Here is a 27,712-nt window from a genome sequence, read left to right as displayed (position 1 = left end):
CGTTCTGTATGATGATACCGAGCGCAGTCAAAATGATCAATACCACTGGCAGGCTAGTCTGTGCCAAAATTAAAATATGTATCTTATGATAGAGCATTTAGATATGTGACTGAAGTTTTGTCAGAGCAGTAAAATTTCTAGTTTCAACAGAAATAATACCTTAAACCAAAAGGCACGATCAATTCTTAGCTTTTAAATAAGCTAATATGACACAAAGTTATAGTTCTGTAGTCATGGTGTAAATGAAAACTGAGGGAAGTGTAACTGTGGTGAATGCTCTGAAAGTGGCGAACACACACTTTCATACTTGCAGTGTATGCTGGCTACATGTGTTGACACACTTTTGCAATGTGTGACACCGAATGGAATATATATCCCTGCATGCAAAATCCCAATTGACCTATATATATATATATATATATATATATATATATATATATATATATATTTGCCACCAGGGGAATGACCAAAAATGCATTTATCAGCTGTGAGCTCAACTGTACATGAATGCCAACACAATTTGAGTTGTGCTTGTTCAGCTAAAATATCTGGAATAATTTTTTTTTTTACTTGAAATATGAATATGTTGAAATCACAACTCAACACAGGCCGACGACGCAGTGCTTCTTTTTTTCTTTAAAAACGCAAAGTGAAATGCATTCCTTGCAGTGTCAACTTATTATTGTTTTATGTCCAATGAACACAATCCGACACGCAGTCAGTACAGTACAGAGTTTAGTGAGTTTATCACTACATCGGTGCTATTTTTAAGTCCGGTGATAAGTTTCTTATCTTTAAGAAGCAAAGTCAACAAAGAGTGAATTCTACTGGTTTAAGTATTGTCTTTGCAGCCAAGGCCTGATATACGTTATTCCTCTGTGCCATAGAGCTCCGTTGTGTCTACTAAAACACATCAATGAGCCACACTGTTACTAAAACGCCTGCCTGAAGAAAGCCTTTGGACCCGAACGTCACAATTTATGGGCTTGCTCCAACAGAAAATTAGCCTAGTGACAGGTGTCTTTTTACAAGCTGTTCAGCTAGTTAGCATAGCTCCAGCATGAGACGAGGACACATGGAGGACTGGACCATGAGTTAGTTAATGGAAAAGTTACTGTGGTCTCGTCCAGCTACCGGGCGGTACCCCCTCTGCCCATACGGTCCGTACAGCTGTCGGTGCTGTGTCAAAGACTGTTTCCCCATTAAGATGCGTTTCCTTCCTGCACCTCTGTGACAAGAGCAGGACGAATGGGGAGAACTTGCGGCCTTGCCAAAATTTGTTAACTGTCAGACCTGCAATGGGCTGGCTAACCAATGTTACACCATGAAAGACAGGAAATTACAGCTGTGTTTTTTTCTGAATAAAAAGCACTATAATGTTTACATTTCTCAAATGATTGGGTTAGGATGGGTTGGGTTGGAGTTAAAAAAAAAAAAAGTGAATTGCCATCATTTTCCAAAAGAAATACAGCTCCCCTGTTCACGAAGCGACTCAATAACATGGGGGATGTAACTTAAAGGCTCTTGCAGGCCACAAGTGGCGTCTCTTGCATATGACCGCTCTTTTCAAAGTTGTGAGAAGGAAATGCGATGGCAGCTTGAAACGTGGCCACGGTGGCCATTTTGATCACGTGACTGTGATAATTTTACAATGTTACAAAAAAACAATTTTAAACATGTTGTTAATGTTTTGATAATTAACTCTGTACATTCGGGAAACACAACGACTTGGTTAGGGTTAGAAAGAGATCATGGATAGGCTTAAAACGAGTGACAAACAACTATATCATGGACAGAGGCTGGTTAATAAGGGACACGAATGTGTATTTATGCACGGCTGAAAATAGTTCCCAACAATCCCACGATTTACGCCTTGAGTAACATTAAACCTACAGTGCCAAACTTTTAAGAGAACTCTAGTCATCTTCAAAAAAAAGTATATATTTATGACAAGTTTTTATTATTGTGTGTGTTCAGTAGTACCCAATGGGATTGGGCTTGTGCCACAGACAGGGTAGTGAGGCTGGAAATGATTGCTGGATGGACTAATGTATTGTTGGTTTTGGTCTTTTCATGAGATTTGTTGTCAATAATACAAATACATTGCAAACCATTTAACCACTAAGATCGAAGAAGACAAGGACATTGCCAAACACTGCAGCACGGTGGGGAAACAACCAGACAAATTCTAAGCGTTTAGCCAGATTATCTAAACCACTTTATTTGTACCAAAGTCCAAATTAAAAAGGCTGGTTGTATGTCCAGTCTTTAATTCTCACTGCTGGTTTCCATGCATGACAGGTTAATCAGACAGTAGGAGCACTGAAGTCCCACTTTTTTAAATTTGTTTAGGCATGTCACAAACTTCCTTAATTCTGACCCGTAGAGATGTAAATTAAAAGCAAGACAATAATCCCCTGCTATGATAATGAGAAAGCCAAGCCGGGTAACAGTTCTTTGAGATAGAGATTCAATTTTGTTTTATCCACAACACTACGCACGCATGCAGACACAGTTTAAAGCAGTTATGTCAGGCAGAGAAGAGGTTGGGGTGGGGACATGAATTATGGATATTCCATTTTATGTCCTCAGCCTCCGTCTATGTGGATGCCATACTGATGACTACACCACTGGACTGCGTGATACATTAGAAGGGTTGAGAGAAGTGTTTGGTTAAAAAGAATGTTATGGTTATTATTGGATATTAATGGTTATTTTATTTTCAGGCCAGATAGGAGCAGAAACTGGAAGGTTCTCTTTTAATGTTTTCCAGAGTCCTGGCTGGCACAGTTTGAGGTGTATCAATATTAAAATGTGAGACTTTTAGAGTGCTGCAGGGAGGACATATTTTTGGAGGCCAACCCTTAAGATAGCGTCACCCTGGTTGCGCTTTTTCCATAAGATTTTGGATTATTGCAGAAAATGAGCTCTGTGGCAAAAGTTTGATAGTTACACGTTTTGTTCAGAAAGATAATCTTCTCAAATTAAAAACACTTGATGATTAAGCCTAAGTGCAATCGGCAGAAGTAAAAAGCTAACGTTAGGCTATAAATGAACGACACCGTGGACGCATGGCTATGTCACCACCAAAAGCTTCAAAATTCACAAGTGGGATATTTACTGCTGTATTTATCTGATAGAACAAAACAAATCTCTTCAACTTGTGTTAGCCACAGACCTTATTTCAGGCATCCAACCAAAAATCGATTATTATTAAAAAACAAACAAACAGTGCCTTTGAGATGAGGGAACAGCAAGTGAAAAAAAGGCTGTCTAATTTCCAGGTTTCAAGGCTCATTCCCACATCACTGTATTTTGGTTTGTCCTAACGTGCATCTGGGTGGCTACATAGTTAGATCTGTGCCAGTACACCTTTCACTTACAATCAACCAGTCAGCATCATTTGAGTTATTAGGGCTCAATTTTTCTCCTTTCAGAAAAAAAACAAAAACATTTGCTGCTTTTCATTCTGTATGAAAAACAACTTCCACAAAGCGAGACCATCCATCAAATTAACCCGAAGCCTCCATTGATCCAATTTTCTGTCTTATCGTCCTTACACTGTGCTGAGTTGAGTGTTCCCATATCAGAGCTGCAGTAATTATATAACACTCCTGCTTCCAGTCGATCTCATAAGACCACATGGGAGGACTGCGTCAATAAAGCTCAAGAAAACCAGATCGCCTTCCACACTTTATTTTCACATCCATGTCTTCCAATTTCAGGCATGTATGTTTTCTGGGACAGCAGTAATTTCAAGTTGCGTTTGACACTAGAAAGTTTGTATTTTAAAAATACTGACAAAAGGTTATTATAAAAATTGTATTATATACAACAAAAATTTCATGGGCTAAAAAATACACACTTTGATGACAACTCTTAAAGTGAGCCTAGCACCACAATCACAAGTGAAAACAGGTGTGGCTGAGTCAATGCGACACACAGTAGTCCTGCTTTCAGATATCTAGGCACCATTCATTTGAAATGACAGCCCTACCAATGCCAACTTCCCTTTTGATCATTCCTTTTGTCAACATGTCCTTAACCAATACCTCTGGCCCCAGTAGACCACAATCATCAAAGACCAATTTCTACTTCCGCTCCTCCTTTGACAACGTTCTCCTCTAAAGACGCCGCTTTTCTTTTTTTGTAATCATCCAACAAGTAAAATGACAGTCACGCATACAGAGAAAATGCAAATAATGATTAACATTTGCCTCACATTGGCATAACGGAAACATGCATAAAGATAAACTGATAAATATTAAATTGTATTCAAGATGTGAAACATGCCATTAGGCATTGGTGAGTTTGCACATGTACCTCCTTAACTAGGCTAGACCTCAACTGTGTGCGATCAAATACATTAAATATTACAGTAGCAATAACAAAAAAAAAAGCTGCCTTTTTTTTAACTAGACTGAAAAATATTTGAATATTCTTTTCCACTTCTGCTGAGGGATTGTATGGTTTTGTGAGGTATGAACTTGTCCCTGTATATTGAAATTAATCTTGGATTAGAGCTCCGACATGTCCCTTGAAATCTAAATCGCTTCCCTACAGACATCTTTAGTGTCTCTTTAATGTCAAGTTATTTGACTTAACGGCTTAAAACAGGTTGGGTTTCTTTTTACATTCCTTTCAAAGGATATGCCACTCAGAAAATATTTTATCATTTTTCTCAACACCTTTTCGAGGCGCCTGCGTTGGACAGCAGTAATTGCAGCCTCACAGTTGTAATTCTTTGACACAACAAACGAACCTAACAGAGAATTAACTACTATAGGTAGTAGGTACAGTAGAAATGACATATCCACTGCGACCACCTTGAGGTAAAGAAACATAATGAAATCCTTTTCTGGGCAGCAGGGTCAGTGTTAATAGAGAGAGAGAGAGAGAGAGAGAGAGAGAGAGAGAGAGGGAGAGGGAGGGGAGGTCTCACTCTGCTGTTTGGAGGCCTGGTTGTGCTTCCGGTTGCTGCTGCTCCTTGTTGAGGATGATGCTGATAATGTCTCCCTCGTGCTCCTTCATGTGCTCCATCAGCCGCTCTTTACTGGTGGACTCAAAGCCACAGATACAGCAGCAGAACAAGAGCACGCAGTATTCCATGCCGGGGCCTGGGACAGGGGCCTGGTCGGTGCGTGGCTGGCTGTGGGACTGAGTCTGTAGCTGTGCAGGGTCCTTCCCCTTGGGGCTTGGGGATTCGCCAGGCCAGTGTGAAGAGTCTGTGGCGGGTGTGGGTGGGCCCGCCAAGCTGTCCATAGCCAGGCCCGCTGCTGCTGCTGCTGTTTCAGTAGCTGCTGTTGTCGACTTTGTCATTGATGGAGGTGTTGGCAGTGGTTCCACTGGGCCCTTTGCTTTGTCCTGAAAGGGCTGGGCAACCGTGGGGCGCTCTGCTACCGACTCCAACACCGCGGACAACTTCTGAGGAGCTCTGAGGGAAAATCACCAAGAAGAATGCAACAACAGGGAGAAAGATAAGACGACAGAGTTGTAAATCTGAGGAAAATGTCTAACTGCCTGTATACTATGTTTGTTTTTGTTTTTTCACATCTGTTGGATAGAAGTTACTGACTGCTCATTATCTATCAGCCTTATGATGAAGTGTGTAATTGTCAGACAGCTGGCAGTTATTAGTGTCACTAGTCTATATCTTCATATCTTTCTCTAGGTGGCAGGGTCCGTGGGAACCGGAGGGTCAAGTCCCTGCATGGACCAAGTATGGGGTGTGTTAGCTGGAGTGGTGTGTTTTCCACCTAACTGCTGGTAACAAACTATAAGGTAGTCCCCTCTCTCTCTCCATACAAAATGCACATGTATAGGCCCTGTGTGTATTTGTGTGAATAATAACAGGGTGAAATGTTTTAATTTAACCTGACAATAATTAATTTACATTATTCTTCTTCCTTCTTCATAACATGAACTAATGAACTGAACACACTGAAGTTGCAATTAGCTGAATGTAATTTTTTTCTTCAGGTAACCACAAACTGGAGTATGATAGCCAGCTAATTTTTTTGCGTAATTATCAAAGAGTTCAAAGAAAAGCTCACAGTTAATAGAAAGAAAGACATTTGTGCATAAAAAAATACCAGAAATAAAGAATATAATAAACCAATGATCATGATCACCTCCCATAAAATGCGCTTAAACAGGTCTGTTCCTTAAAATAAAACCTTGTTTTTATTTTATATATTATATATTTAATATATTAAATATAGTATTCAAAACTGTTTTACAATATTTAGTCTAAAAAAGAATCCACCAACAGACTTTAAAACGTTCTTAGATAGTAGACCTAAAGTATATCACATGATGATACAACAGATATACTGAAGAACACGTGCATAATGTAATGCATTATGTAATGTATTGGATGTATATGGATTGTATTTTTATTAAGAGTGCGCGTGTACAGCATTATCTGTATCTGTTAACCATATGAATTATCCATGGAGTTGTCTTGAAATGGGCAGGGGGAGAGAGACAGTGTGTGTGTGTCGCTTAATGTGTAATATTTATAACACTAATACCTTTATTTTTTATGAAATACGGCAAGAAAGTGTCAGACACTCAGTGCGCAAAATAAAAAAACAACTGGTTAGAGCCAGCTGAACAAAAACAAACAAACAGAAAACATATCTCAGACAGGCAGAGAGTATTTGGCTCATGTCTAATTTTTTTTTATTATATTTCTATATTTATACTTTAAATATGGCATCCATTTCATGTCTGTCCTGAGAGAGGGATCACTCCTCAGTTGCTCTTCCTGAGGTTTTATTCCCCTTTTCTCACCATAACAAAAGGGGCATGTTTGGGGATTTTTTACTTCTCTGAAGTGAGGGTCAAAAAGGACAGAGGGTGTTGTATGCTCTACAGATTGTAAAACCCCCCCGAGGCAAATGTGTGATACAGAGCTATATAAATAAATTTGACTTGACTAAATGAAAATATTATATATTCCAGCTTTTTCTGTATTTAAGCTCTAAAGCCCTTGAGGTAACAAAGAACATATTGGAAAGAGTTATTCAGGACCTACAGTGTACTGCCCGTGGATATACTGTAGATATTTACCAAGGCAGAAATGAAACCTGAAGCTCTTGTGTGTGAGTTCATGTGTTTACCGGCTGCTCTGGGAGATGGCCTCGTTAATGGCTTTGTTAACTTGCTCGTAGTTGTAGTTCTGGTCTCCGGCGTGCTTCCACATGTGAGATTTGAGCGACGGGGGATGACTGCACACATAGCCGCACAGAGAGCACCTGGGACAGAGTGTTTACAGATAAAAAGGGACAAAAGGAGAGAAGATGAGCAACACAGTGAGAGCGATCAAGTCCATGTTGATTTAATATGCGTACTGATGTTCGACTAATCCTTCTCCTGCTTTCTATCAAGAGGAATCATCCCGAGTCAAGACTCCACAGGGGATACGGAGCTGGAGAGGCAGGGACAAAGGTTGGAGCGAGGAAAAAGGATTTACTGTGCACTGGTGAAGCCATTTCACAAAATGAAAAGAATTATGGATCATGTCTTTATGCACTAGTCAAATGCTTGAGGTTGCAAATATAGTTTAGGATACAGAACGTAAGCACACAGACTAGACTTTGTGATCTTTTGCAAACGGGTTGATCATACAACAATCCATGTTGGAAAAAAAGTGAGAGAAAAACCTGATTCTCTACCAGCCAGTGCTGAGGTGCAGGGGGGTAGACGATATGGCAAAACTATCATATCACAGTTTTTTTCAGAAAGCGGCACAGGTTCTGGTCCAGGCTCTCATCATCTCACGCCTAGACAACTGCATCTCCCTCCTGGCTGGTCTGCCTGCAGGTGCCGACCGACCTCTGCAGCTCCATTGTTCTACGACCTAACTTAGTTTTCTCACACTACACCGCTCCTCTGCTACCTTTACTGGCTTCCTGTAGCTACTCGCATCTGCTTCAAGATACTACTTCTTGAGGCCCAGCTTACATCCATGACACAGAAACCCTACATCCCAGCCCACCCGCTCAGCACAGCATCGGTCACTAGGAGATCAAAATTAGAAAAGAAATAATAAATACTTGATTTATTCTTGATTACCAACAACTGTGAGGTATCTGAAAGTGTTCTCTAATTTCTAAACAAAGGGTTTTGTTGAAGGACCTTGCTCATTAAAAAAAAAAAACATGCTAGTGTAGCACTGGTATAGCCAAAGCGGATATTCTATCAAATTCTGAACAATAAATAATAATGTTTCAGAATAAATCAAGTATTTATAATTTGTTCTCTAATTTTGATCTCTAGTTGGACTTACAGTACATCTTCTTATATGTAGTACTGTAGTTTGGCTTATTTGTCAGCGACATGATTTTGCTGTTCCGGGTTTGTACCCTCATAGTTGAATGCACTTATTGGAAGTTGCTTTGAAAAAAGGCATGTGCTAAATGAAATGTAATGTAATTACTTTTTCCTTGGTTTGGACACAAGGATCAGGCTACAGGTGTCAAAAGGTGCGTTTCCATTGGAGTGGAATACCCGGAATGAGGTGGACCTCCCTCGACAAAATGCTAATTTGCATGAGTGGCTCTAGCGGCCGTTTGAGCGGCCACATTTTACCCCGATGGAAATGCACCTAAAGTCTCCTTAAGCCAGGATTTGCTGCTTTCAAAATTTATCTTTAAATCAAAGTCTCTCCCAAGTCCCCCTACTTCATGAAAGTACAGCGCTGAATGACGTGCTGCACATCCACATAAAGTGGCCCCAACAGAAAAAGAACAGCATTGGGTGCGTCATCTCTGATGGTATAAGAACAAGCATTCAGAGGAGTGGAAATCAGCAATCAGTGCCTCGATAAAGGCTGAGGATATTTTACATCTCAAGTATTCATTTGTATTCGCTTTCTCCGACCACCATCCACTAACTGTGCAATCAGAAGCTCATTTCTCACCTATTCAGGCTTTTGGCACCAACTGTGCTGCCATACAAATGTGGTCGCACACAAGTTCAGACCCACAAAGACTCTAATAACCCCAGCTTCTTCTTTTGGCCAGCCACATCTCTTCATTCTCACCTTAGAGGTCCAGTAGTCGTAGTAGTTATCATTCCTCTCTGTGGTGTATTTGTGTATGAGGTTTCTCACCTGTACTGCTCCAGTAGCTGAACGGCCTGGTGCTCCTGAGGGTGCCTCCTCATGTGACTCTTTAAACTGTTCATGTTGGTGGTGGCAAAATCACAGCTACAACACCTGGCAGATGGAGCAAAGAAAGATGAAAGATGAGAACATGGAGATAGAAGGTCTAGTTTAACACGCTGCCCTTGGAGGTCATTGTTTTGCTTCTTTACACTTGTAGCCTGAGGGGAGATAAGGGATTTACAGCAAAACAGAGAGGAAATTGCCACTTTAAATCACAGTATTTTCTACTTTGCTGCACTTTGGATGTTGCGGTTGGAAGATGAAACTGGCTTTTTAGATGCTTAGAGGAAAAACCTGCACCAAGAGGCTACACTCAATTCATAACCACTAGCACCGCATTAAAGTTAAGTCAGACAAAACAAAGAGCTGCACTTAATCATGTGAATCGTACTGGGGCTAGAATATTAAAAGAAGGATTTGACCAACCAAGAAGAATTTTCAGCACATTTTTTTCTACGGAGTGATTGTTTAGATTCATTTTATTTAAACAAAATGGGCTTTAGGGCTTTTATTGTGAAAAGGTAAGAATGGAAGGAGTGGATCTGGTATGTGTTTTTTTATGTGTACGTCTTGAATTGGATTGCGGAGTTTTCATGTTGTTTTATGATCCAAAAAAAAAAAATAGAGCCTTAACTGTTAAACATTTCTTCTATATGTGGTTGATGGGAATCTCAAGATCACTTTTCCGAAAACAGTCATTGCACTAAGAGAAACTGCGACTACATATCAGAAATTTAGGGTTGTCACAATACTAGCATTTTAAAGTCGATAACGATACCCAGGAAAATATTCGATATTCAATACCATTTTCGTCACACTGGGAGAAAATGGAAAAAAAATGAAGGAAGAATTTTTTGTACATTATCTACTAAAATTGGTAGTGAAGGTCCCTTAGCAGCAGCGCTAGCTTGGTTCAGTCAGCTCAGTGTTATTAACGTGATGTGTTGTCTGCAGTGCTGCTGGGTGACCATACTTGTAAACTGGAGGAGGCGGAGGCTGCACTGTTGACCCAAAAGTATCGATACTTTTACAAATAAGTATCTGATACAAATTTTTCAAAGTATTGTTTTTTTTTTGACAACTTTACACCAAATACATTTATGTTTAGTAGAACATAATCCAGACACTCTTTCAAGCATCAGTCGAGTCTGAAGTCTGCTTTCACGTCCCAGTAATAAGCTTTATTTGAAGTGCTAACAGAAACAATCAATATAACCATAAAATGCTGCTTAATGGGACTTTTCACTCCGATGCCACTAATTGCAAATTGTAACTCCTAATAAACCCCTGCATGGGTGTTTTAGCAGGGGACTGTGTATGCCTGCATGACTCACAGCTGCTAGCGTGCAATGGAGACATAATGCACAGGGACAGTGCTAACCCCGTTGTATTTTATTAGATTGCAGCAGATTTTTGGTGAAAAGAAAGGCTGTACGTGTGGCCAAATGTTTGTATTATTTGTAAATATAGTGCAGTCTGTATGTCCTTGGGCAGTGATTTATTGTTTGTCATGTTGGCTCTGTAATGTACCTGAAACAAACAATGGCTATGAGGATGAAGTGCTTACTTTCAGCTGTTATTTGAGGGTGTTTACATCCAGATTGGGTGTAGAATAGTGGCCCTGTTATTATCCTTCTGCACTGCATGTTTCATGTCTGTTCCAATGTGCTGGAGGACAGAGCCAAAAACCCAGAAACGTGCAGTCTGGACTTTAGGACCAATTACAGGAAGTTCTATCGGGCCAGTGTCATGTTACAAGAGTAGGGAAGCTCCTATGAGCGTTCAACAGAGAAAATAAGACAGGTATCTTAGAGCGTACTCACACTGTCCTCCCGGACCGAGACCCGGACTTTAGGGTACTTGTCCCCCCTCCCTCTCCCCCCCGCGCCCCAGCCCCGTTTGTACTCACACTGCCAGGGCCGGCCAATGCTTCTTGCTGTCCATACGCCATCACGCCGTAACACGCATTGATCGCGTGTGTGTGGCTTTGTTTACAAATCTTTCCGTAGACCTGAGTTTTTGTGCGTCTTGTCGACTGTTTTTGAATATTTTCATCCGACCAAATCTGCAGTAAACACTCCACCCCCGCACCACACCAACGTGAACCTTTCACCGCCGTTGTTGTTGTTGTTGTTGTTAAATGTCCGCGCATGGTCCGTCCTTCTATTTACATGTCCGAACAGGCGGACATCACGCTACTGCCGTAGGGCTCGTGCTCGTGCTCGTACATGTGCAAACGGCTCCGCTAAAGCCCACCTCTTTCAAGCGGGCCGTGGACGGTCCGCTGGCCGCAGTTGAGCGCGGAGCGGGTCCACTCACACTGCTTAAAGGTACTAGACTTTAGCTGAAAAAACGGTTTTGGCCGCGGCCAAAAGGACAGTGTGAGCAGGCTCTTAAAATGAACAAGTTACTGATTTCCTTTAAATAAAACCCAACATTTTATTTGTTAGATTGCACATTCTGGGCTTTAACTTTGGCAATGCAAAAAAAATAAATAAATATACAATAAAATAATAAGTAATAGTAAATAATAGTAATAAGATGTTACCTATTTATAATAAATAATACATAAACATTTCCTTTAGGTTGTGCAACTTAACATATAGAACTATAAGTTCCTATAAGGCATAACATAAGCCTGTAAGTTGTGTGTGTATATTAAGGTTTTCATCTAGTTAATTGTCTGCTAAGTAACTATCAAACAAACATGGTTAGTACACCTTTTCCAAAATCAAATTAAGGTCAATTTTTAACCTTTTCCGGCACCTTAGGGCTGTGATAAATTACGTATTTCTATCACACATCACCGACTGCTTCAATTAAATTATTCTGAATTCTCTTTGACAAGCCAGAAAACACAGTGGATATCTCCAACTGTCCAGCTAACCTTTCATCTTTTTCAGCCAAAGCATTTAATAGTTCTACTTTCCACAATTAGAAGAATGTGCACCTATCATTACCACAAAATGCTAATTCCTGTTTGGCAAGGTACATGTTACATGTACAGGTTACATTCATGAGGTCCTTTTAAAACATCTTGCTGCATTCACTGCCAAAAGCAATTTGGCTTTGAATATGCGTACTTGATCCCTTGATCGTGCAGGCTGATGCTTCTTGGTAGATTTCTCAAGTCCCAAAATCCCGTATTAGTCCAGATATTGTCACACATTGAGAACAAAAGACAGGGGAAGCAGTAAAGGCGTTTTTTTAAATAGTACAGCCGCACAGCCAGTCTCTCCGGGTGTGCCAATCCTTTCACTTTCCCTCTAACTGAATGGGAAATGTGCAAATTAAGTGATTTTGATTCTAAAATTGCTTGAAATAATTAAAATTGTACAGAAATAACATTTATAGCACAGATCAGTACAAACTAATATCTATTATATTAGGTTTGTTTGTTTTTTACTTTTCATCATGATGGCATCATCCTGCCATTTGCCTCCCCTGACTGCACATCCCAGGTTTAGGACAGAAACTGCAGAATGATACGTGCTTTCATGTCAGAGTATCCAAAACAGCACAAAAGTCTCCAATAAGACCAGAAGAAGTTGCTAGATTTGTCGCTAGTTGCTTTTGAAAAAGAGATGATTTGCAAAGTCAAGAAAGTGGCCAAGTTGGCAACACCGTGTCCACCGCCTAAGTGCGTTGGTCTTTGTGCTCTCTCCGTCTTTATCTCCTTGTTTTACGGCGGTTGGACATTTTCAGCTCATTACCAACCTTATCCAATCCTGTTCTGTATATAGTTTTGGATCAAACGCAGCATCTATTTGAAGCCTTTTTGACTCGAGGATTTTTAATAATGGATTTAATTTAATGAGCAGGGGAAAGAAGGAGTGACAGTGGATGCGCTCAGAGCAGACATCTGTCAGTGATTGCAGCAGAGAAGAAATTAGTAGCCAAGTTCTTACGTGATAGTAAACGTATAGTGTAGGTTTCAGTTTGCTGCAACCATGGCAAGTGAAGTTCCCATGTCTTTTGGCCTGAGACTTGTTTATTTAGGCATCTACATTTATTTTCTTTCTTGTTTCCTATTTAAAAATACTTACTGTTGGTATATTTATATCTGGATCATCCAATATTTCTCAATTCTACTTTTGCTCTCGTACAACTGCCTAACATGATGTTTAGAAACCGCAATTAGATGCCATCTGACCTTTTCCAGAGCTGACATAAACCCTCGTCGTGTATGTATATTTTTGTGTGTACATATGAACCTAGAGCACTGGCGACAGCATACTGTTGAGAAAGCTGACGCAGACACCCGCATGTGTTCACACCTCACGGCAAGTGCTAATACAGAGTGTAAGTGAGGGTGCTGTGTGAGAAAGACACAGTGTGCATGTGCCTCCACAGTGAGATCACTGTGCTGGTCTGATTGTTACTGGATGTGTACTGCCATCTAATGGACCTTTGTAAAATCACTAGTAGAGCTCAGGCACTTCCATGGGAATCAGCACATAGAATGCTGGGCTTATTGACTGGCAACTATTTGGCTTGCTCGCTGACTGGAAGACAGGAAGAGTAAACTGAAAATGCAATATTCACTGCCCACTGACACCACTACAAAGGACACAACAGAAGCACAGAAATTATATTGAACTCTAAAGCTAATGCCAACAGTTTTCACACATTTAGTTTCAATTTTACTTCTCATATGTAGGGGAAAAATAAAAGGATAGCAAATATCTGAAACTGTAGTCTAAAGCCCTGTTAAGGCAGGATAATGTGTTCAAAGTAATTAACACTCAGTGCATTTACATGCACATCAGTAACCCGAAAATAGCCTCACCCAGGTTAAGGGAGTGATCGGATTATTGAAGTTCCCCTCATTTATAAGCAGGGGTTGAATGGGAAAAGAACGGAGTAACTCAAACTCCGGTACAGTAGGTGGTGATCCGTCAACATACAGCTGATCTGAATACGGCTTTTTTTCCCCGGTTCCCCTTTGTCAAAATCACAAATGGCCGACTTTTGGACAGAAACAGGTCTTCTTGGTAGTGATGTTGCTTGCCGTTGCGAAGTCCTTCTTCGGTTTAAAGGTAACACTCAATTATTGTTGTTTTTTTCCCCATTGTTTCCGGCGCTGTTGCTTCCTGGTTTATTCTATTTCCAGGTCAAAAGCCACTGCCGAAAATGGGAGTCGAGAAACCCGATATTCCGAGAACGCTGTTTAAATGGATGAATAATCGGGGAACTGAAGGAGTTCTCTAGGTCTGTTAAACGGGGTATGAAAACTCCTATTTTAACCGGGGATATGGTGTTTACATGGTGTTTGAGAAACTGGGGTATGCCCTTAACCCAAATATAATCAGGTTGTTAAACTGCGTTTCAACGCACTGACATACTGTACATCTGTAAAGTTGATATCCATTTTGCAACAGATAAGAGATGCAATCAGTCCCCAAAAATACAGATAGGTGTCTACTTCTCATTATAGCTAAATGTCATACGTAATTTTTGCAACTATCATTAACATATTCAATAGGGATGAGCAAGTACAGCATTATCTGTATCTGTTTACCAAATGAATTATCCGTATTCGGAGTGGGCGGGATTTAACCAGGAAGTGGGGCGAGTTGTCTTGAAATGGCCAGGGCTTTAACCAGTATGTTATCTTAAGCATGCAATGGATATGGTTTGATCAGAAATAGTTCTATTTATTGCCGATTAGAAAACTATTTCCAGGACAGCATCAGCATTGAGCTTCAGATTAAGGGTTTTGATGACGACAGCAAACTAACTATTTACACAAGTTTACAGCAATGAATACAACACATGAATGTAATGAACAAGAGTTTAAATACTCAACATAACTTTCTTTTTTTAACTTTTCATTTTTTTATGATCAGTCTGATTTTGAATTTTTTTCGTTTCTTTTTCACCAGTGTTGACAGCTGACGGTTTAAAAAAAATTCAGACGACCGGCAGGGAGAGGGAGTGTGTGTGTGCGTGTGCAGCTTAATTCATTTGTAATATTTATACCACTACTACCTTTATTTTTTTAGAAAGTGTCGGACACTCGTTAAAAAACGAAAACAAATCTCAATCAATCAATCAAATCGCAGAGACGCAACACAAGTCCCATTCTCCCAAGCACCACGTCTACGTCTCTAAGTACAAACCGAAGCTGAAGAAACTTAAAAGTTAGAGGAAAAGACCCGCGGGTCTGAGAGAGGGAGAGTCAGAGAGAGTGCGTTTCTGCATCGGAGAGAGACACAGCAGTGAAGCGGGGCTATGACAAGCATATCAAAGAACGCAGACACAGTGTGCTAATGAGTATTTTCATTCAATCCAATCACGGATATTGATGCGTATTATTCGTATATTACTCTTACTCTGTGAAATTGCTTTATCTGTATCGGATACTCGTTTTGGCCGAGTATCCGGCTCATCTCTAATATTCAAACAACAAAAACAGCATGAGTGCAAAAATAAATCCCAGACTTTTAGAGTTGGAAGAATAGGACACAACTATCAAGGATAAAGCTACAGTATGTGTCTATCCGGCTGTTCAGTCTGACGTAACACCCTTTCAAATTACGAAAGGGCAAACGTGAACAATTACGATCACCTCTTTCGTCAGTTAGACATCTTTATCATCCATAGGAAAGAGGTAAAATGACAATTACGTCATTTAAAAAAACCCTCAGATTAATTCAAACAACAGGGAACACGGCACCGCAGCGTTGTAGAAATAGGAGGCTCAGAACGGCTTGGGGCTGGAAATCATATTTTGAAAGGATGTTACACCATGTCTTAACAGCCGGATTGGAACTGCTGTCATGGCAGATTTGACTGTGACCATAAATACTGTAACAACAACAATACTACCCAATCCCGCTAAGAAAAATATACTGAGCTCTATCAACATTGCACGAAGCAAATGTTTAAGTGTACTGTTAAATAGAAATAGGAATTAACGGGAACTGCAAATTGTTGCCTGTGTCATTGAGGATGTTTTAAAACAGTTTTACATTGAGTACTATGAAGATCAATTTTATCACAGTAATACATTTCATAATGAATGACCCTGCTCTTGTTTCATATCTGAAGCAGCTGAAAGACAGAAAATCAACAACCTCCTTTTTTAACACAACTGAAAATGAATTCAGGCTTGCTCAATCAAACAAGCAGACTGAATGTGGGCAGTTTTCACAGATTAACGCAATTCTTGAAGCATGTGTGCTTAAATGATTTATGTTCATGTAGTTTTTACACGGTTACTCAATAATTGATATGGTTTGGTCTACCGCACCCAATCAGAATCTGATTACAAACAGCGGTGCAAGGATGACTCAACTTGATTTCTGATGGCTGGTTCTATTTCAAAAGCACCCATTCTCTGATTTGTGAACTTAAAAGAGAAGTTCTGATCTTTTGAAGTGGGGTTTTGCAAAGAATCGATCCATAGTCAGTGCACTGCCTACAGTAGATGATGTTTGAGTTCCGAGAAGTAGACAGGAGTATTTGTTTATTCCATAAACCGCAGAAAGTCTGACTCAAACATCTGGTCTGCGAAGTGATAGCATAGGAATGCGTTAAAAAGGAAAAAGCTGTCTGATGGCCAGGTAAAACGGTGAAAATATTCAAAATTTAATGAACACTAAAACTGTCTTTTTTAAGGTGACAAAAATATATTTTTCTGTAGCTGGTGCTCTCGTCTACTGCGGCTTCTGTGTTGGTCCCCAGTCTGCTTCCCAAAACTTTTGATGTGTTAACCGTACTGTTGGTAACACACAGACTATGGCTCACTCCATCATACAACCACACATCAAAAGATCAGAACTATCCCTTTAACAAATTCTTCACTCGATCATCTTTCTTTGATTAGAAAAGGGCAATGTACAAAAGTATTCAGGGAATCATTATCTAGCAGATAAAATTTGACCATTTGTAGCTTAGTAGGTTTTAATTATGTATGCAATCTTGCCATCAAGTCAATCTGCTTCTTTACCTTAATTTTATCCTGATTTCCTGGTTCAGATGCAGGATGTTACGCCTGTTTGGTCACAGGGGAAACAGATCTAAATACACAGCCCCACACAGGCGTCTCCTTAGATGTGTGACTGACAGACATTAGTCTAATTAGTGTTGACAGAAGGTGGACAGTGTGAACAAATCCTTTGTTCCAAATGCAAGGGTGAGGTAGGCCTAGCTTTATAAATGTAATATTTTATTTATATTGTGTAGTAATGTATAGATCTGTGTAATTTTGTGGTATTTTTTATGAATGCTTCCATAGAGCCTATCGTCCTTTGTTGTTTGTATGATTTATGTGGTGTTTGTCGTCATTGATTCATCTAAATCAAATGCATACTGGACTTGTGCTGGTTATTTATAAAGAGATAGTTATCAGTAACATCAACTACTCTACAGTGCATATCACATGAATTGCTACATACATATGATACAGTGATGCAGTTCAAGGTCTTGTCTTTTTTACAACTCACCGATAAGGCTTGTCAGAGTTATGAATCCGACGGTGGTTCCTTACTCCGACATATGTAGAGCTGGTGTAGTCGCACACATCGCACTTATACATCTTCTGCATACCACATTCTGTAACACAGGACAAATGAAACAGATCTACAACTTTCTGACAAAACACTGACAGAAAAAAATCATATGGCATCATGTGGCAACAGAACATCTGTGGAGTGCTCTGATAAGAGTCAGCTCGTCATTTCAATATCTTTTAACAATCTGCCTTCCCAAGCGTAACACGTAACGAGGCCATAAAACATGTCTTACCTTCATCTGTGACCCGCTCAGCTTCCTCCACCATGGCCATGGTTTCACTGAGTGGTGTGAGTACTTCCATGTCACCACTGAAGCTGTGGTGCTCCCTTTCATGATTTCTTAACTGGCTCTATAAGTAAGGAAAACACACATCATAAAATTACTACGCACATTAATGACAATTCAAATTGACAATTCAGTTGAAATTCAAAACAGCTTATAAAATATACTGAAGGAACTTTTTCATAATTCTAAAAACATAGTTCTTTGAATCCCTTTTTCTTGTGTCCACACTGCAAGAACTGGGACTGGTCGTAGTTATAGAACACCGTTTTGAGGGACTTTTTTTTAGCTCCTACTTCAGAGCAGGTACTCTCTGAGCACAAGAGGAACTTCCTTTGATGATCAGTCAAACACATGAGCCAATGCAGCACCGGCAACCACCACTTTTAACCACACTTACTAGCCAGCCACTAAATGTGTCATATTTCACAACTTAATGTTTTATCCACAAACCCACTCTTGTCAGAGCCTAGGAAAGCACAATGCAATCGCCAGATGAGGGGCAACTTTGTTCTGCAAATTTGTTCTGTAACCAGTGTAGCCTAAAAGTATGGAATTCACACATTAGCTAACTAGCCGGCTCTCTGTTAGTTAGCCAACTAAGTCTACCATACTTTTATGCTGTATTGGTTACAGACAATGAGCTGGGCTGTTGGTCAGCAGCCGGTCTAACAGTCCGACTCACCCCCAGCATCTGGGAGAATAGGCTACTTCACCAGGAAGAGAGTGGACGGCTCAACAACGTATCTAAACTGCAGTGTTGATTGAAATGCAGTGATCTTCAGTGAAGCACCAGACAGGTTTAATAGGCCAGCCTTCATCCATTTCACAACTAGAATCTTTCACAGCCTAAATCCCAAAGTGTTGGATGATATGAACTTGTTGAATGATGAACAATTTCTGCTGCAGATGGGCACTGGAGTCCCATGACAGCAGTGGATCAATAGATTTCTCCTTTGCCTGCATCATCAAACCGAGGCACAGACGCAGGTAATTTAACTTTGTTGGGCCTTAACTCATCTTTGATTGTGTTTGTGTTTCTGAGAAACAAAAACGGATGTTAAGAAGTCTCAGAAAAAGTAACACTGTGTTGTAGGTAGGAGTTATATATACTTTTGTGTCACACACGCTGAAATCTGCCTCCACATATAGGTAAATGATGTGTGTGATGTGGGATCCAAAATGTATAGCTACTGGATTTTCATACACACATACTACTGTATTACCGGAAGAAAAAAAATAATCTACCAATCTACTGTGAACACAGATGTTTAAAAAAATTAACTTTCGGGTCTTCTTCCAATGCCAATTTGTCACGACTTCTCTCAGACTGTGGGCTTAGCTAGCAGTGTTGTTGATTAAAGACCATAATCGCCCCTTTATGTCTTATTTTTATTACTGATTAATCTGTAGGAGTTCAGCTGTTGGTGAAGGGTGAAACACAGTGGTACGAGTGAGCCTGAGGAAACAAAGTGGTGCACAGCCAGGGTTATTTATTGGAAATACATAAAAATGTCCCTCTACAGTTATGAGGCCCAACATAGTGAACTGAACTGGCCTGACCTTTCAGTCGGGCTAGTTCAGAATAACAACAGCTACCATAACTTATTCCATAACCCAAAATATTATAATATATGATTTAAATAATCTGACTACTGGATTACAAATGAACGATAGAAAATTCATATGAGCATCTCCTCACCTTGTAGTGGAAGGCATCTGGGCACTGCTTGCATTGGTACATCCTGGTCTTACAGTGGTGGATCATATGGCTCTCCAGGTCTTTACTGTCCAAAGCGATGTGCTCACAGATGGGACACTGATAGGGCTGCCTCTGCCTGTGCACCCGTAGGTGCTGTTTAATGTAGCCCTTATTGCCGCTGCTGTAGCGACACAGACGGCACCGGTATGGTCTTTCGCTGCCAGGGATGTAGTCCACCAGACCACCATCAGGAGAGGCGACCAGCCCGTCCATTCCTTGGATGCCACACATGTAACTCCCAGCTCCGTTCCCTTCGACCACACTGGCCACGGCTCCATTATGGAACTGCGCGTTGTCCTGAAGCTCTTTTAAGATATCCTCATCTGAAGCATTCTGGTCCGAGCGCTCTCTGAGTCTTTCAATGACGGTAAGCAGCGACAGGCTGATGCCGACTTTCGCGGCAGGGCCCTCCTCATCCCCGTCCCCCAGGCACAGGGACCCCAGATCTTCCCCTCGGCTCTCGCTGTGAAGCTCCAAGTCTAATAGAGCTGCTGTTGTCTCTACATCAGAAGCCTTCTGTCCAGCTGCAATCACCTCTACGAATTTCTGGCCTGTGTGTGGGCTCTGTGTCTGGGTTGTAATGGTCTTCAGACTTACCTTGGTGCTGGAGGTGGGGAGATCGGGGGTTCTCATAGGCATAGCTACCAGGACCTCAGCCGCCAGAGAGTGCAGGCGCAGGGACTCAGAATGTGTCCTCTTGCGACCAGCTGGCGGAATGTTTTCATCTCGTGGAGAGTCGTTACCCATAGCGTCAGAGGATTTAATATCAACTCCTAAAGGCTTATTGTCAGCAGTGCTGCCCACACTACAGCAATGGACCACCTCATCCTCTGCAGCTCCTGCATGGTCCTGCTCTTCCTCCTCTGCATCCAGTAAGTTCTTGTCTCTGTCCACGTCTGGGCTGAGAAGGAGCGAGTTACTCGCCATGACTGAATCCTCAGCGGAAGGAAGGCGTTCCACGATCACGTTCATATGGCCGGCAGTGTTGGGACTGCTGTTGATAATCTTCTGCGCTGATGACAGTAAGCTGTCCGTGATGGAGGTACTTTCATGGTGACTGTCAATCTCGATCTCAGATTCTGCCTCCGTCGTCACCTGCACCTCCACCAAGGGCTCTTCAGAGGTCAGTTCTTTGATAGGGTACACACTTTCCTGCTCTTGCGTTTTTGGACTCTTGTTAAGATTGGAAGTCGGATGATTCAACGCATCCTGTTGGTTCTCAACAGCCATTGGCATGCAGAGCTGGAGCTTGAAGGCAGAGGGCAGCTTTTGCAGACTTTTCTCTTGAAGCACTGGGGAAAGAACAACTACTTCCTCTCTGGTTGCAGCAGTGTTAGCTGCAGCCTGGGCCTCTCTCTTTGTGGTAGCCCCGTCTTCATCCTCAAAGATGGGGTAAGAGCAGTCAACCAGACCAGCATGCTTCCAGGCATGGGTCTTGAGCATTCGCTGCTGGCTGCACACATAGCTGCAGATCAGGCAGCGGTACAATCCATACTCCTCGTAGCTGTACCATTTCTTCTTCTGTGGTAGCTCCTTGGGACCATCCAACGACCTGTTTCCACTCCAGTCACCTTCCTGCTTACTTAAAACCTCTTCCTTGCCCTCACTGTAGGTATCCAACAGAGTGGAATTCCTCCTCAGGTTGCCACCGTTGTCGAAGTGCAGCCGGACATGTGCCTCCAGCTGCCCTTGGTCTCTGGAGGTAAAGCGACACTCGGAGCACATGAGGATGAGGTCAGTGTGCTGCTCGTTGTGTTGCTTCAGGTGCTCTTTCAGCAGGGGCAATGTTTGGGAAAGATAGGGGCAGAGGCTGCACTGATAGCATGTCACTGTTCGTGTGTAGCTGCTGCTGTTGGAGTTGCCAGCTACCTCCATTACCGTAGGTGTGATGTTGTTGTTACTGTCACCTGACATGGCTGAAAAAATGCTGCCATCAACTCGTACCTCCTCCACGCCCTCCTGACCCTTATAGTTTCTCTTAATTTTCTTATAGGGAGAGCCTCCTCTGCTCCCCCTCATCCCCTCCTCGCCTCCTCCCCCCGCAGAAGAGGCTCTTTTCTGTCCCGCCAAGGTGCAGTGGCGCTGGGGCCGCTTCTCCACGATTTTGCTGAGCTTCTCAATGACCTGGATGAGAGAATCTGCAGCTTGTTTCTGCTGAAAATTCTGGGAGGTGTCCTCCTCTACCTCTTGCTTGATTTGTGTTTGGGATCCCAGTGGAGTGGGGGAGGAATGGGAGGCAGTGGAGGAGTGTGGGATGAGAACAGCTACATTGCTGATCTCCTCCATGACCTGGCAGACAACAGAGAAGAAAGAAATTAGTGTGTAAACTGGTTGAGGATAAATGGTACACTCGATTTAAAAAGATGTACTCCCTTACTACTTATAGATACAGATATTTTTAAACACAACATAAAAATGCAAGTTTAAATGTCAGGAGGCCACTTAAAACAAACAATTATAATTATTTGTAGGGTGTAGGTGTGTCAGAAATGATGGGGGATCAGAGTTAAAATTACCCAAGGAATCTCAACAATGCCCCTAAATTTTTTTTTAAAATGTATGAAGTTGATGAAGATTTAAAAAAAAAAAAACTGTCACACAAACATTGCTGTCACATATTAATGCACCGCAATAGTATGCTCTTTTATTTACTCATGTTGGTAATATAACTGTATGCATTTGAATATGGACTCATTTCACATTAAAGACAACTTTTATTACAAGTATCACATTTTAAAAGTCTTGCCAAAAGGTTGTAAATGCCCAGATTTTTTTAGACAGTGGGAGAAAAAGTTGCCCCCCAAAATATTGTTTTTAATATTCTACACTGGACACAGGATATCATGTTCTTGTAGCAGATTATTGTCAATATAACTATTTATCGATAGTGTTAGAAACAGTAAGAGAATGTCCAGAGACCACAATGACTTCTTCAGATTGCTTGTTTTGTCCAGTTTAAAATCAACTCAAAGTTATTATTAATACATTAATATATAATACATATAACACAGAGATATGCAGCCAGTCACCACATCTGAGGAGCAATAATCAAAGCAGTGCTTATCAGATTAGATATTATCCATTTTCACGTTTTCATCTTAAGGAGAGACAAAGAGTCGACGGTGGTCGAAAGTTTGCAATTAATTAGTATTTAAAATGATGTAAGGTAATGGTGACTTTTGAAGTTATTTTTTGAGTATGCTGTATTACTGTAAATATAAATGATATACCTCCATTACTACAATGTATTTGAAATATATGACAGCGGTGATGAAGTAATTGGAGGGTTTGTACAGCCTTGTAAGAGTAAAAGTCAAGTACCAATCTAAAAAGTTAGCCAATCAGTGTAAAAGAAACACCAGATTATGTTGAAAATCAAGTGTATTTCAAGAAGTCTATTCTAACCTGAAAACATAAAGTTCTGCATTTTCTTTGTACAAACCCTGTAATTGGTAAAAGTTGTAAAAGTTGCCATACTGCTCACCAAGGTAATAATGTGAAAATAAGGAGAAAAACTTGCAAACCCATACTGCATATTCAGTGAACAGTGGTCAGTATTCTGGTATGTGTTATTCATTTTGGGGCATTTCAACATGCAGATTGGAGGAGCCAGAGATCGAACCGCTCATCTCTTGTTACACAGTTGGTAGACCAGCTTAGCCAATGACTGAATGAATGTGTATGACTGCTGTATGTTTGCAGAGGTGGTCAGAAGAGTCGTAGGCGCTGAATATCTGCCCCAGGGAAGCTGTGACTGCTATCGTAGTTTGTCGTAGTGAATCAATGGAACCTGGACTGAGTAGTGAGAAACGCTCTATTGAAAACCAATCCATTATAAATCTAATCCATTAATATTACCTCTAAGCCACAGGCGCACCTATCTAAAACTATGTACCACTACCACAGTATTTACAAAGAGTCAAGTGAGGGGATTGGCTGGAAAAGGAAGTCAGCCTATTGATCAGCCCATTAACCATGATAGCTTAACTAATTTTATGGTAAGCCCCTTCACTGCTGGTCAACCGACCTGCCTCTGCACCACGTGCATCTGTTTACAAGCTAGGTTTGAGGGGAAATAGTCACAATTCCTGTGGTTGAATTCCTTTTATCTCTGCATATCCAAAACTTTCCTTTGACCACAAATCCCCTTCCTCTTTCTCCTACTTCTGCTTCTGCGTGACCATGTGAAAACATTAGGTTGCAAATTTGTTGAACACATGCGTGAATGAATGGCTATTATCCAACTCAATTTTCAGTTCCGTGGAGGGGAGCCACACAGGTACTGAACTAGTGTTTATTAATCCAGATCCAAGAATAGTTCGGTCAACAATAATGGACTTCCTCTATTAGAAATATCTTGACCAAGCTATGGAAAATCTGTCAAATAAACAAAAAAAGTTTGATGCTGATGAATGCGCCTGTGGTGAGTGCAGCCTCTCTGTAGACCAGCGTGCGCTTTAACCAGCCTCAGACAAGCACCTGTTATGTCAGCATCTAAAAATATGTCTTCTACTCTCACTCCCCTGTAGAGTGAAGTTGAGCCCAGCCTCCCAACTCTCCTCACTGAAACACAGACTAGCCACTTGGTCACCATTTCCTGTCTAATGTGACGTAATGTAACGGAGCTGCGACACTAAAGAGACTTTCACACGAAGAAAAAACGACCGTTTGAGTAAAAAGCTGTAGCACACACACATATATATACACTCCTAGCTTCAGTTAGCTTAAAAGCTGGCTGCCTACACACACACGAGTCTCACAGTGCTAGCAGTTGCACACATGAATGTCCAAGGATCTGTACAGTTAATGTGTGACGGAGGAGCGCGCGTGTGTTTTAATGGACGTATACTCACTGACACGGAATGGCTCGACGCTCTTTGTCCTCAACACATGAAAGTGCTTTGTTTTATTCGCTAGCCATAAAAAAAAGTGGCCTCCCTCTCTCCCACATTGCAAAATGGCGAGGATGGAATATCGGTCATGTGACTTTGAGTTTGGGTCAGGTGACCAACGCGGAGCGATGATGGACAGGTTGCTTGATGTCGCGTTCAGGTGCTGCTCGGAAAATATCGCTTCGTATTTTCGAACGGTGCTTTCAGGCATTCGAGTGAATTTTTTGTAAATACAGTGACCAAAATTTTCACTGCAAAGACACTGCAAAATGGTTTTATGTTCTAAACACCAAGATAGAGAGTTTGTTCAGCTATGTAAGCCTGTGAATGTTCTCATTTGTCCAGGTCATCATCATCCCCAAAGCAATTTCAGTTTACAGCGACTGAACTTGGTTATTTGTCTAGGAAGATGTTTCACCTCTCATCCAAGAGGCTTCATCACTGGTCCAACTAACTGGTGTGGAGATCAATGCATTTGACCTTTCACAAGGCCGAGACCACACCAGATAGTTGGACCAGTCCCAGCCTGGTCAGATGCGTACATGAACTGATGAAGCCTCTTGGATGAGAGGTGAAACGTCTTCCTAGACAAATAACCAAGTCCAGTTGCTGTAGACTGAAATTGCTTTGGGGATTCAGCTATGCAGGGTAGGCTGCTTGTCTTCTTAAAAGTGATGATGATTTATTAATTTAAAGTGGTGTACCAAATAACAGGGTCTCAGATTGATCCAGTAAAGGGCCGCTATGGCTGTTCAACCAACTGAATTGCCTTCACACAGTTGGATTTGTTGGATCAGGTGTGTTCTTGCTTGGTTGGAATGAAAACCTGCAGCCACAGCGGCCCTTTACTGGATTAGTTTGAGACACCTCCTATAGGATGATTATTTTCCCAAGATGAACAATAACCTTAGATATGTGATGCAGTTTGAAAAAAAATACAAGTAATGCAAGAGTGTTTAGCTGCCAGGGAGAGGAAAAGAAGTTAATACCTGAAAGGTCTCTTCATAATGTTGCATTTGGACTTATCATTGACCAGAGCTAATTAACAGTGCATGGATTTGCTTTTGAATAAAATACCATGTGGGGGTTATTTGTTATTATCGATTAACATCACAAAGTCTCCATATGTTATTCTGAGCTGTAGAGATGTATAAAAGCATAGACAACAAAGACAGTGTGAACACTTAAAATGCAGATATAATCAACATGAGTGTAAACTACACTAGGCTATACCTTTATTAAAAGCTCTGCTTTTCAGTTTTCCTGCTAATGGAAAACAAATAAATAAATGTTGTAGGGAAATGAGCCTACACGTATTATGGCTAGAATATATTAGTTGCTGAATGAATTATGAATTAACTCGACTCCTTAAAATTTAGGATTTAATGTACCTGGAAGTAGGGCACCACGCCAAAATAAGACAGGATGTTTATTAAACTTTGGTGAAGGTTTAATACCTGTTAGTGACTTAAAGTAATTGATTATTTAAATTTTATCAGTCTCTTCTCGAACGCATTAGTTCGTACCACAGCCTTATCAGGGACCATCAATTTCTGCACAGAACGGAAGACTCTCACAACGACGTAAAGTTGTTAACATTTATTTGGTTAACTTATAAGGATAATACAGAATAGTGCAATACTGAATAGATGAGTGACAAAGGGTTAGATGTGGATATAAAAAGTTTAAGACCAGGTTGTTTCAAACCTACGGGGCTGGTTTATAATATTACTGGCGGACTTAAACTGGCTCTAATTAGCCTGTCAACAGAACTCGGATCGGAACTTAATTACCACCAACGTTTTTAACCAGGAGTTGTAGTAAAAGGCCAACCTTACTTTGCTGATGAAACAGCGAACTTTAACTGTTTTTCCAACCTTCTAAGGAGAACTTTCACCTCGAGGTTCCTACAATGTGTAAGATGTTTTATTGTTTAAACATTGTGAGCAGCTCCATGTTATAATGTCATTCTTTGCATAACTGCTCCAGGTTTGAATTTAATTTTACAGTGATGGATAAATGATTTTAGTGTCAATAAGAAAAAGGTTCCTTATTTGTCATTAAGAGGATTTTGGTTGAATGACAAATTAAAATACAGACTGTACTGTGGATGAGCAAGCCACATGGCACTATTTAAATAAATTGTACAAAACATACAATGTGGTGATAAACATCTGCAGATTAAGCACAAATAAAGCTCCACATCAGTCACATGTTTAGCCTATATATTTCAGAGCATCATTTGTTAAAGCAATATTTTGGGCAATTTTCAAATGGAAAACAGCTAAATGAAATCAACAGTATTGTGTGTAGCCTAATTATGCATTTTCTAGTGTAGATGACTGCAGTATGTGAAGCCAGCACAAGAAGCCAAAAGGAAGCAGACTCATTTGACTGATCATTAACCATGGTCTTGGACACATTAACCATGACATGATCAATGGTCAGTGCTTCTGTAAGTTGACACATTTCCACCTGATCCAGAATGGCAGCAGCAGGAAGGACTCGACAGCATGTTGGAAATACAGAGGTTCTACCGAAAACATCTATGATGGTGTTATTTGTTGAATATTTTCAGAGGTAGGGTCGCATCCTTGAACCCCAGTGCAGTTTGTCCCAAAAATAATGTTACAGTATACTGATGCAAACAACTACTCTCTTTGAGGTGTAAAAATGTTATACTTTGTCATTTCTTATTCATCCCATGCGTAAATCAACGCTTTAAATTGTTCATTAACTTAAGGAATGTATACCGTGCATTTATTTAAACGGTTTGCTTTAACAAGTTGTGAAATTGAAAAGCACACTGGAAGAAAAAAGTAGAAGAAGTTGAAATATGAGATGAACACACCACACAAACAAGCCTAAACATTGTCAGGGTTCCCACTATTTTTCAAGAGAACATTTTCCAGGACATTTTCAGTGATCTAGGTGACATGATAGACTGGGTAAGCTAAGTTAAAAAAAGCCAGCAAAAGTATCTGACACTTGCGTTCCTGAAAAATGATAAATAAAAATCTGATATGCCTGTGATACTGCCTAAAATACTGGATTGGGTATCGCGAGTACACAAGTCTATGCATC

The 27,712-nt window shown here is 40.7% G+C and overlaps 1 protein-coding gene across 1 annotated transcript; it reads right to left on the bottom strand.

Moving 5' to 3' along the window:
- Nucleotides 1-524: 524 nt before the first annotated feature.
- Nucleotides 525-24,690, bottom strand: znf507 (zinc finger protein 507). The gene is made up of 7 exons (XM_083913482.1): nucleotides 24,590-24,690; nucleotides 19,677-22,025; nucleotides 17,924-18,041; nucleotides 17,623-17,731; nucleotides 9,119-9,223; nucleotides 7,125-7,259; nucleotides 525-5,434 (listed from the first exon to the last, which is right to left on the bottom strand). The coding sequence occupies exons 2-7, from the start codon at nucleotides 22,020-22,022 to the stop codon at nucleotides 4,939-4,941; spliced, it is 3,309 nt and encodes a 1,102-aa protein (XP_083769608.1). The 5' UTR covers nucleotides 22,023-22,025; nucleotides 24,590-24,690; the 3' UTR covers nucleotides 525-4,938.
- Between the last annotated feature and the right edge of the window lie 3,022 nt (nucleotides 24,691-27,712).

The sequence above is a fragment of the Echiichthys vipera genome (genome assembly GCF_963691815.1).
Source record: "Echiichthys vipera genome assembly, chromosome: 1".
Taxonomy (NCBI): Eukaryota; Metazoa; Chordata; class Actinopteri; order Perciformes; family Trachinidae; genus Echiichthys; species Echiichthys vipera.
The sequence above is the reverse complement of the archived record's forward strand: the minus strand, read 5'-3'. Positions and strand labels throughout refer to the sequence as shown.